The sequence below is a fragment of the Misgurnus anguillicaudatus genome, chromosome 25 (genome assembly GCF_027580225.2).
Source record: "Misgurnus anguillicaudatus chromosome 25, ASM2758022v2, whole genome shotgun sequence".
NCBI lineage: Eukaryota > Metazoa > Chordata > Actinopteri > Cypriniformes > Cobitidae > Misgurnus > Misgurnus anguillicaudatus.
The window spans coordinates 12,538,971-12,551,436 of NC_073361.2; the positions used below are offsets into that span (position 1 = coordinate 12,538,971).

The window sequence follows — 12,466 nt, forward strand, 5'->3', positions numbered from 1 at the left end:
TCACCGGAGTGATTTGCACAACTCTGACCGAACCCTCTGCTTCTCACCTCGGGTGCTGCGAGCAAATCACTCCGCCCAAGTAGCAGTGCTTCGTCTTCTGAGAATATAGTTCCCAGTATGTATACTGTTAAAAGATGACTGTGTCTCATATGACCTTGTCATTTGTACACGGTTTAACTAAACAAATCACAACACATAAATAGGAAAATGTTGGCGCTATTTTGTCACTTATTGGGAGCAGTATGCTAGCTGGAGCCATTCACTTCCAGTCTTTGTGCTAAGCTAAGCTAGCGGGGGCTGCATCAGACAGAGTTACAGCACGCACGGAGATGAGAAAGGTATGTATGGACTTATTTAACTCTGGGGGATACAGTGAATTAGCAAAATTTCCAAAATGTGGCCATGATCCTTTAAAGTACATTTGTGGGGAAATACATAGAGGGAGAAATAATGTTGGGATTTTTTGCTCCTGCAGCTCAACTTGCAAATCATGAAAATAGCAGCAAATAGGCCATATTCCCAGGTTCTATTCCCAGGAAGCATAGATATTAATCAAATGTATACCTTAAATCCACTAAGCATCTGATGAATCATATTGAAATGGTCCTAATATGTTAAATTTAGGTACAGATATGTATATCTTTGGTACCAATATGTACCTTTGAAATACTAACACTGTACTGTAGAGCTGTAATCGGGCCTTAAAAGTTAGGCCCGAAATGTACGGAGCCCGACAGAATGCAGCCCGAACCCGAACGTACATTTAGATTGACAGCTTTTTAAAAGCCCGAACCCGTTTACAGCCCGACATTATTTAAAAGTGCGCACACACACAGCTTTTATCAAGAATAAGAAATTTACACAGGTTTTAACATCATTTATTCATGACTAATAATCTACACGACACTTGGAAGTTGAAACAAAGAAATTAAATAAGTCATCTGTAACATTGTAACATCTCATTCTAAATAGGCTTATGCAATACACTATAAATATGCCAATACAATTATTATTTCTTAACGAATTAAATAAAGATAATACATTCTGAATTAAGATGGGTATTTGGCAATAACGAAATTCGGCACTTCTCTCCATTACTGCCAACATTAGTCTATACCCTCTGTCTAAATTATGTATTTAAGACTCGATTCATATTTAGTTATACATCGAAAAACCTACTCACCAAGATTAGGCTACATGTTTTTGATGATGAAAATCATTAAATCCACTGTAAATGAATTCAGCGCGGTCCTGCGCTACTGATAGTGCATCCAGCAGCATTGAACTTGACCGCTCATTTACCTCACATAGCCGGAGCGCAAGCCCGAGCCCGTGTAAAATGTTAGAAATGAAGCCCGAACCCTCCCGAGCCCGTCGGGTCCCGACGGGTCCCGTCGGGTTCGGGCAAACATCTTCAGCTCTACTGTACTGTATGTCTCCTTAAAGGAAAACACCACCGTTTTTCAATATTTTACTATGTTTTTACCTCAACTTAGATAAATGAATACATACATATCATACCTGCACCAAGTTTGCAGCACTTGCAGTAATTTTGACTGAAGTTTGAGCAAGACAGGGAGTAGTCAGGAGTGATGATGTTACTTTTTGACAAAAAAAAAAACAACAACGCCATTTTGTGCCACCATACTTACTCTGTTTGCATCCTAAGGAATGAATGGTGCTAGGCTAAATGCTAATTCAGGAAACGCTGTACAAAGATTAAGTGCACACATAGAAAAAAGATAGGTATGTATTAATTAGTCTAAGTTGAGATAAGAACATCCCAGCTAACACAAATACATAACTGTTACGTAACGTCAACGTAATATGATGACCGGAAAAGTGAAATTCCTGGATTCGTCGCCTCGGTGTAACTTTACAACATAATCTGCCTTTCGAGGTCACGTTGTGACAACATAATGGATAAAACGTTTTGTGTAGGGATGGCTGCCGCGAAACTGACGTTTCGACACTGTGTCGAGGTCCCAAAGCGTAGATGTTTCGAAACACTGCTCCGAAATGTGATTCGAAACATCCATGTCACATGACGAAGTGATTCGAAACACCAAAGTCACGTGACTATGGCTAAATGAAGTGGCGCATTTCACAAGAGTTTCAAAGGTGGCGTAAGTGTCGAATCTGCGTTAGACTGACAGGGTTGGAAAAAAATCTGTCAATACCTCATAGATGCGTTTTTGCCCAGATCAAATACTCTAAATTACCAAAAATGACCAATGAATGATGTAACTGGGACGTCGTGTGTTAGCTGAAATTGTGAAATATTAAAAAACAGTTGTGTTTTCCTTTAAGGTACGGTTCTTTGGTACCAATATGTACCTCTGGGGTACTAATACTGTATGAAGTCTTCAGGAACAAAGCTAGACTTTTTGAAAGGGGGACAGCTGGGTACATATTTTGACCAGTTTTTCTGACAGTGTGAATGAAAAATCCATGCATTGGACTTCTATGGGGACCTCACTCTGTCTTTTTCTCCTAGACACATTTGGACCCAAAGAAAAACACACATAGACAAAGACGCACTCACTTAATTTTTCCTGGCCCTTGGCCATAGCCTTTTGCCTCCAACTTCCTGTAAAAATTGCGAAGTTTCGCTTCAAAGTCCCTGCGGTATGGAGCGGGTGCTCTGGCCCTTTGCAAGCCTGTCAAAACACACACTTACAGCATGTGGAGCCACTACATCTGCAGTACATACAGGCTTATATATTTGTAATTATTTTAAAACATCACACGGTTAATACTATAAATAAAAATGTAAATTATGTTTCATCGCCACAAAGCCAAAAACATTACTTTATTGATTTAATACATCTAATTTATCGAGTGCCCTCAATTTGAAAACAGCAGGAAATGGAGCATGCTGTGAAATAATTTCATGTAAGTATTTTGATATTTCTCATCACTAAGTTGTCAAACCCCAGCTATCATAACTTTCCATACAGGCTCATTAAACTTCTGTGCGGCACAGCGGCACATCACCGTAATGAAATTAAGCTTCAAGTCACATCTCCCTGGTGTGCGAGTATACGCGATTAAGATCAAAAAATGTCCTGCTAAGAGGGATGCCCAAAAGCACAAGTGATTTGTTTCAGCAGGAGCCAAGCGGTGGGCTGGCTAAATTGCAACCATGAATATGTGGCAGCAAGCAATTGAACGCTTTGCTTAAAGCACTGATGTGGGAATGATTGCTCCTGCTGTGTTAAGAAAAGAGTTTTGGCATGCACCGCTATACACGAGAGACCGGCTCATGTTTCCACGGAAATTTAAATGGAAGACAGTCTGAGACGTGAACATATGAATGTTTGTTATTACGACTGAGACCAAAGACTGGTGTCTAGCCCGTGAGAAACAGTTGTACGTAAAATCCTTAAAGACCACGCTTGGCTTTGAGGGCACCTACAAGCTGATGTTTTGCAGATGTAAAATGTCTTTCCCTTCAGTAAAAACATAACTCAATGATACACAATTTTAATAAATGCAGTCGTACCAGGTGAGCTCTGCGGTGAGGAGCCAGGAGAGCAGCGTGGAGAGAAACTGAGGCCCGGGTGAAAGGATTGAGGCGGGATGAAGGACATGATCTCCTCCTCAAACAGACTGCATGACAAAGATGAAAAACATTAACATTTTCTCATGTTGCTCCATACAGTATGTTGGTAAAAATATACAAACCATCTACCAAGTCAGAATATAAATAAGTGTGAATAAGACTGTAGTGCAACAGCAAGTTTTGGCTTTTACTAGTTTTAAAGGGGACTTTTTACAAGACTTTTTGAAAATGGCAAATAAATCTTTGGTGTCCCCAGTAAATATGTGAAGTTCTAGCTCAAATTACCACATACATAATTTATTATAACATGTTAAAATTGCCACTTTGTAAATGTGAGCAAAAATCTGCCGTTTTTGGGTGTGTCCTTTTTAAATGCAAATGAGCTGATCTCTGCACTAAATGGCAGTGCTGTGGTTGGATGGGGCACATTAAGGGGTGGTATTATCCCCATCTGACATCACAAGGGGAGCCAAATGTCAAATATATATATTTTTACATGCTTACAAAGAATGATCTACCAAAACTAAGTTGATCTTTTTCACATTTTCTAGGTTGATAGAAGCACTGGGGACCCAATTATAGCACTTAAACATGGAAAAAATCAGATTTACATGATATGTCCCCTTTAAAGATATCTATACATTTGTGTGATACAAAATATTAAATTAAATTATTACATTCCCATTTGGAAGAACATTCGCATTTAGAGACTTAGTCTCTCATTCCCACCAATAAGATTTTTATCATGTCATTCTTCCCACCCCTTCCTATTTTACAAAAGAAAGGTCCTCAGGAGATTTGTGTCCTCTCAATACATTTTGTAAATAAATAAAAAAATGAACAATTCTGTTAGCTTTGTTTATTTTATCTGTTAATATGTTAGCATCTAGTCTTACTAGTATATTAGTTTTTAAAGACGCTGACTCGATCAAGCCAGTTATACACTGCAAAAATTATTTTTAAGAAAAAAATTATTAGTATTTTTGTCTTGTTTTCAGTAAAAATATCTAAAAATTCATAAATTTCTTCAAAATAATTTTTTTGCAGTAGTCCTGCCTGATGGTCCATGTGAGTGAACTTAGTATTTATGTCTTGTTTAAATAGAAATATCAAAAAAATTCTTAAATCAAGATGTATTTTCTTAGTAAGCAAAATTCCCTAAGAAAATAAGTCTAGTTTTTAGACAAATAATATACAATTTAAGTGAATTTGTGCTTAAAACAAGCAAAAATATCTGCCAATGGGGCGGAAAAAAACTTGAAATAAGTTAACTTTTTTTCTTAAACAATGAATTCAAGAATTTGTTTGCTTGTTTTAATCACAAATTAACTTAAATTGTATGTTTTTTGTCTAAAATGGACTCATTTTCTTAGGTCATTTCGCTCACCAAGAAAATGCATTTAATTTAAGATATTTGTACTGAAAACAAGACAAAAATAAGAAATTCATTTTTTAGCACTGCAAAAAATGATTTTCAAGAAAAAAATTCTTAGTATTTTTGTCTTGTTTTCAGTAAAAATATCTAAAAAAAATTTAAATTAAGATTCTTTTTCTTGATGAGCAAAATGACCCAAGAAAATATGTCTAGTTTTTAGACCACAAAAATTTAATTTAAGTTATTTTGTGCAGAAAACAAGCAAAAAAAATCTGCCAATGGGGTAAGCAAAAAAAATTTAAACACTGAATTCAAGAAAAATTTGCTTACCCCATTGGCAGATATTTTTGCTTGTTTTATGCACAAAATCTCTTACATTTTATATGCTTGGTCTAAAAACTAGACTTATCTTCTTGGGTCGTTTTGCATATGAAGAAAAAGCATCTTAATTTAAGAATGTTTAGATATTTTTGTCTGATTGGTGGGTTGTCACAACAGCCAATAGGATCAAACTCATTCACAATATCCTCCTACTTATTTGAGAACAGAGGACAACAGGTCAACATACCTTAACAGCATAACCAGGTCTGCGTCACAAGACAGCTTTTCAACACCTTGTGGGCCCTCGGTCCTAATGTAATGGATCTTCTCCCTGACAGAAGACATGCAAGGAGACCACCAAAGGCATTTAAACATTGGAGCGATATCATGTTTCGAATCTCATTGCTTTTGTTTTCTATCCAGAGAGGCTGTTGAAAGGTCTGATCTCATGGACGGTTAATTGTTCTTAAATGTAACAGTAATGCACTTTTCCTTGTTGAATGGAATTATAATAGGCTGAATTGAGGAATGCTTTTAAGATAACAATGAGAGCGTGCTACATTAGTGAAACAGACCCTGACTTAATGCATGACTTACTGTATATACACAGTTAAATGCTGAGACACGTTGCACTTTTAACCTTTGAAACATCTTGTGTGCCAGACTGTGACTTATTTCTATTTTGCAAATTAGACAGGGAATGTGTGTCAATATTTGTACACTGTAAGGGCATGAATGTTGTCTATGTTGCGAGTCAATGTGTGGTGTCTGTACTGCTAAATAAAGAAAAGAGCATATACAGGTTTGACCTATATGGTACAATTAAACTTATTTTGTACGTCACTGTACATCAAGCACTGTGATCATGTGACACGGCCTCACCTGAGCGTGTGATTCCTGGCTAGACTGGGTTGCCGTTCCTGCAGCATGTCTAATATGTTTGGTTGACGAAGGAAAGCCACAATCTTGTCATTGTAAGCTGAAGAAAAAACATGCAAAAACTGTAATGGTCAAAACGATTTCTTGAAGGCTTATGTAAAACAATATTAGGACATTTTTTCTTTCTGAAATTTGAGTGGCATGAGCATAGCTATACAACTATACATAGATGCCTAATTCGATCACTCCATGTATGTACACGCATCTGCCATTTCAGAATGGTACAGATGCAGACATCACTCAACAGAACATTGCGCAACCTTTGGTTGTAATTCCTTCAGTATATATAAAAAGGATAACCACAGGTGAGAATACATTGTTTTTGTTTATGCATTAACTCAATATTACAGATTTTTAAACTAATAAGTAGCACCTTTATACTCTCACCTAAAGGATTATTAGGAACATCATACTAATACTGAGTTTGACCCCCTTTCGCCTTCAGAACTGCCATAATTCTACATGGCATTGATTCAACAAGGTGCTGAAGGCATTTTTTTGAAATGTTGGCCCATATTGATATGATAGCATCTTGCAGTTGATGGAGATTTATGGGATGCACATCTAGGGCACAAAGCTCCCGTTCCACCACATCTCAAAGATGCTCTATTGGGTTGAGATCTGGTGACTGTGGGGGCCATTTTGGTATAGTAAACTTATTGTCATGTTTAAGAAACCAATTTGAAATGATTTGAGCTTTGTGACATGGTGCATTATCCTGCTGGAAGAAGTCAACAGAGGATGTGTACATGGTGTTCATAAAGGGATGGACATGGTCAGAAACAATGCTCAGGTAGGCAGTGGCATTTAAATGATGCCCAATTGGCACTAAGGGGCCTGAAGTGTGCCAAGAAAACATCCCCCACACCATTACACCACCACCACCAGCCTGCACAGTGGTAACAAGGCATGATGGATCCATGTTCTCATTCTGTTCACACCAAATTCTAAATCTACCATCTGAATGTCTCAACAGAAATCGAGACTCATCAGATCAGGCAACATTTTTCCAGTCTTCAACTGTCCAATTTTGGTGAGCTTGTGCAAATTCTAGCCTCTTTTTCCTATTTGTAGTGGAGATGAGTGGTACCCGGTAGGGTCTTTTGCTGTTGTAGCCCATCCGCCTCAAGGTTGTGCGTGTTGTGGCTTCACAAATGCTTTGCTGCATACCTCAGTTATAACGAGAGTTATTTCAGTCAAAGTTGCTCTTCTATCAGCTTGAATCAGTCGGCCCATTTTCGCCCACAGGACTGCCGCATACTGGATGTTTTTCCCTTTTCACGCCATTCTTTGTAAACCCTAGAAATGGTTTTGCATGAAGATCCCAGTAACTGAGCAGATTGTGAAATACTCAAACGGCCCGTCTGGCACCAACAACCATGCCACGCTCAAAATTGCTTAAATCGCCTTTCTTTCCCATTCTGACATTCAGCTTGGAGTTCAGGAGATTGTCTTGACAGGACCACACCCCTAAATGCATTGAAGCAACTGCCATGTGATTGGTTGATTAGTTAATTGCATTAATGAGAAATTGAACAGGTGTTCCTAATAATCCTTTAGGTGAGTGTAATGTTGTGTTAGCATCATAGTATAATTTTTGTGTCTACACGGCTACTAGCCCACTTTAAAAGTGGTGAAGTTTAAGAGAAATGAGCAATACCCATCACCAGAAGAACAAAGCTTGTGTTTGTTAACTAACCTAGAGGCACTGAATCGGGCTGATACTGACTTCTGATGGAAGCTACGAGACCATTTCCAGGTCTGCTGACCAGTGATGCTCCTCTGCTGCGGGACACCTCAGAAGCCTGAAATAATGCAACACATGAACATAAATATGTGAAATCCCATTAAAGTCTCATAATCTAATGATGAGATTAGGAGCATCAAAGTTTGATCTCAATCATTGATTTCAATCTTTGACATAACCTTACTCAGTCAATATTAAATATTATATATGCTTCTAACATTATGTAATTTGATGTTATGTAGAATTACAAAAAATGACTTTCACATGTTTTCACAGACTGGGTCACTGTATATTGTAATCGTCTGTGTTTGCCTGCTTTTGTACCTCTCCAGCACTATAGCTGCGCAGTCGCTGTAAGTGTTGTCTGTGTGTAAGGTGATTGGGCAGACGGCCGTTCTGAAGGGGAATTCTGGGGTCGATAAAGGTTGTTGCACGACTGTTGTGGTCCACAAAGAATGACTAGAGGCAAATGAAACAAAACAACATACAGAAATAGTCTTTCATGCTCTACTAAATAAGATAATGGGAAGGGATAACATAGTTAGCTAGTCATTATGGGAAATAAACCCAGGCAATGTTGTATCATTTGGAATTTATATTGTGATAATGACCTTGCATTATCCTGCTCATTAGATGGCTACCCACCAAGTAAATAAACGGATATTAAATATTGATGCGAATACTTCATTATGTATAACAGTCAATTACAGTTTAGCGGTCAGTTTGCTAAAATATCTGAACGCAGACTGCCACAAATGATCCTAGTACTACAGAGAGCCTATGTTATAAGATTAGGAGCAAATCAAAGTTTGATTTCATTTATTGATTTCACTTTAATCTCAAACTTTGACATGACCTTAGTCAGTATTAAAGATATCAAGATTACTAGTGTTGTATTTCTCGAGACCGGTCCACTTTTTAAAGGTCTTGGTCTCGTCTTGGAATCGATCGCATTTTTACTCGGTCTTGTCTCGTTCTCAAACAAAGAGGACTCTGAATTTTATTTCAAGACCGGTCAAGACCACAACTGATGGCACACAAATGTATTTTTTATCATTAATTTTATGCAGTTTATTCAGGTTTGGCATATGATGTTGGCATTGTTTAAGCATTGTTTAAGTTTCTCCCAATTACAATTTTATTACTAAAAACACCTGTATTGTGTTAAGTGGATGGCAAGCCATGGAAAGACAGTTCAGAATAAATGGTTAAGTTGATTTCAGCTCTTTAGTGTTTGTTCACTTTTATTTGCTTATAGACAAAGATAAATTCCCACATATCTGCAATGCCTTTGATTATTTTATCAACTTCTCTAATGGCATACACACACGCACGCACGCACGCACACACAGACAAGAAGTGCCTAATCATATGCATATTCCACATTTTATCATAAGTGTTTTAATGCAGTGACTTGCACCGGTCTTGGTCTCGACTTGGTCTCGGCCTGTCTTGGTCTTGACTTGGTCTTGACCCTTTCAAGTCTTGGTCTTGTCTCGGTCTCCTTGACTACAACACTAAAGATTATATTGCTGATATGTTACTCTGTACTGTATAATATACAAAAGTGCTAACCTTGCCCTGTGGGTCTGTTTTGATCTCCCAGCCTCTAGGGAGCTCCAGATGAGTATCAGCAAATTTGTTGAGGAAAGTGACAAGGTCGCGGTTGTGTTGATATCGCTCAAAGTTGCGCGCGTCTCGGCGTACTTTCAAGACCATGTGCTTCAGGCAGGTACTGTTGCTGAACATTCTGTATGCCGCCTGAGGAAAAGAGAGAAGATCAGTCATAGATGAGACCTCAGTATGATCATTCATATTCAGTCAATGCTTTTATATTTATAAGGGTCCTTATGCTGCATGAAACTGATTTGTGTCACATTGTTAAAGTGTGTACATGCAGAGTACTAAAATAAGAGCACATTTAAGTAGGGATCAAAGATGATCACACTTTCCATATTATCTCAGATTTGAATTGATAATGGATGTTATCTCAATCTCCTGCTATTACAGGGCACCAGGAAAAGTGATATAATCAATGAAAGAAAGAAAGAATCTGCATATATATAAATCAATATTACCCTTTAACTGAAGTGCACAGACTACTGCAGCATCCGGCCACAGTCCTGCACTTCCACTTATAAACCCATTGTAAAAAATAATCTCACTTCCACACGGATAAAATATCAGGAAACAACATTACAATTTCAGTGTGTTCAAATAACCAATCATCAGTCTAAATTTGTAAAAAATTTCAGTAAAAATACCAACGCTTGAATCTTTGCACTGCGACTTACGTAGTTTGCATGTAGGACCGTGAAGAATTCTGGGTGTGAGACAAACTTCACTGCTGGACACTGAAGCAACTGGGTGACGTTCTGATTATTCACTGGTGATGGAGAACTCTCTCTTCTCTGATCTACAAACATCACAGTTAAACATATTATTATATGAAGAGATAGGCATTCTTACATACAGTATGAAGAAAAATGAAGGCAAATACTCTCTAAAAAATGCTGGGTTAATTTAACCAGTTTCTTTTTAATAACCCTAGTTTCTTTTATATTTTGGGTAACACTTTATTATAATGTTCATTAGTTAACATTAGTTAACTGCATTAGTTAATATGAACTAATGATGAACTGCACTTGTGCAGCATTTATTAATCTTTATTAATGTTAATTTCAACAATTACTAATACTTTATTAAAATTTGGTTAACGTTAGTTAATACACCGTGAACTAACATGAACAAACAATGAACAGCTTTATTTCTATTAACTAACATTAACAAAGATGAATAAATACTGTAACAAATGTATTGCTCATGGTTTGTTCATGTTAGTTAATACATTAACTAATGTTAAATCATGAACATTATAATAAAGTGTTACCCCAATATGATATATCATATACACTCTAAAAATAAGTGCCTGCTGCAGATGCGTCAAAGGGTTTATGATAAAAGAGACTATCATGCTCGCATAATCTCATGCGTAATCAGAGATTAATGTTAAGGGAGTATCTTTTGGAACATGAGCGTCTCTTTTATCATAAATGGTTTTGACGCGTGTGTAGCAGGCACTTATTTTGACAAAACACGTGATGCACACATGATCTCTCGACACGCAGGACACATATTTTGGAAAAGGGAACCACACACATGATACTCCAAACACTTATTTTGAATTTGCGCCCCTCGGATGAGGAGTCACGAGCCGCCACTGGTGTTGGGTCAAAAAGGGTCGCACCCACCTTTTGGGTTAAATGAACCCAGAAAATGTTCATATTTGACCAAACAATATATTAAAGGGGACATTTCACAATAAATCGTTGGTGTCCTAAGAGTACATATGTAAAGTTCTCTCATAAGAAATTGTTATATGATATTTTAAAACATGTTAAAATTGCCACTTTGTAGATGTAAGCAAAAACTGTGTCGTTTTTGGGTGTGTCCTTTAAAATGCAAATGAGCTGATATCTGCACTAAATGGCAGTGCCGTGGTTGGATAGTGCAGATTAAGGAGCGGTATTATCCCCTTCTGATATCACAAGGGAAGACACATTTGAATGACCTATTTCTTCACATGCTTGCAGAGAATGGTTTACCAAAACTAAATTACTGGATCTTTATCACATTTACTAGGTTGATAGAAGCACTGGGGACCCAATTAAAGCACTTAACTCTTTCCCCGCCATTGACAAATTATCTAATATTATCCCAAGGGCAAACAGCTATGTCCGTCTAAGTTTTGAGGATCGCTCTGCATCTGATCTTTATCAAAAGTCCATTACAAAAATGGAATTATCTCAGCTTTTGGCTCAAATTCTGGTGTTTTGGAAGAAACCTACCCATAATTGAGAGTTTAAAAAAAGAGAACTAATGAAGGTAAGATTATTATTATTATTTTTTTTTTAAAGCAGAGGGTCTGTTCTTTTATTTAATATGAAAAATTCTGGATGAAAGAGTTAATTTGTTTGGCTCAAAAAGGGACATAATAGAAACACAATCTGAAGTGCCAACCTGCAGGCTGTGCCGTAGATTCACCATCTGCGTCTGTACTGTTGTTTCTGTCGGGCGCGCTACCAGCCGGTTCATCATCCGTGGCCATGGTTCTCTGAATGTTCTGATACCTGCACAGAGAAATGATCATACAGTGTAACACTGTACCACTAATAGACTGTTTTAGACTGAGCACTCTTTTGACGTCTTGTAGACTTATGGATAAACTCGCTTTCAATTTACAAGCAAATGGCTTTTTTAAACAAACAGGAAGTTAAGAATCAACCAGACATGGTTTTATCCATAAGTGATGCTAGATTAGCTATGTGTGGATGAGTAAGAGACCCATAGAGGTATTTAGAGAAGATCCCAACCCACAAATCAATGTCTCTTGACACAGACGTGAGCTACCATTGGCGCCACTGGCTTATAAGATATGCTCACCTAAACCAAAAGAGAGAGAGAGAGAGAGAGAGAGAGAGAGAGAGAGAGAGAGAGAGAGAGAGAGAGAGATAGAAAG

The 12,466-nt window shown here is 37.5% G+C and overlaps 1 protein-coding gene across 10 annotated transcripts in view; it reads right to left on the reverse strand.

The window, feature by feature from the left end:
• hecw1a (HECT, C2 and WW domain containing E3 ubiquitin protein ligase 1a) overlaps nucleotides 1–12,466 on the reverse strand; it is a 78,333-nt gene that overhangs the window by 10,953 nt on the left and 54,914 nt on the right. For all 10 annotated transcript variants that reach the window (XM_055181979.2, XM_055181975.2, XM_073863621.1 and 7 more), the window contains 9 exons: nucleotides 11,968–12,077; nucleotides 10,242–10,363; nucleotides 9,523–9,708; nucleotides 8,272–8,406; nucleotides 7,900–8,005; nucleotides 6,144–6,240; nucleotides 5,509–5,592; nucleotides 3,506–3,612; nucleotides 2,546–2,660 (listed from right to left, as the gene is read on the reverse strand). In XM_055181979.2, the coding sequence (XP_055037954.2) occupies nucleotides 2,546–2,660; nucleotides 3,506–3,612; nucleotides 5,509–5,592; nucleotides 6,144–6,240; nucleotides 7,900–8,005; nucleotides 8,272–8,406; nucleotides 9,523–9,708; nucleotides 10,242–10,363; nucleotides 11,968–12,077 (1,062 nt within the window). The remainder of the gene's footprint in view (nucleotides 1–2,545; nucleotides 2,661–3,505; nucleotides 3,613–5,508; nucleotides 5,593–6,143; nucleotides 6,241–7,899; nucleotides 8,006–8,271; nucleotides 8,407–9,522; nucleotides 9,709–10,241; nucleotides 10,364–11,967; nucleotides 12,078–12,466) is intronic.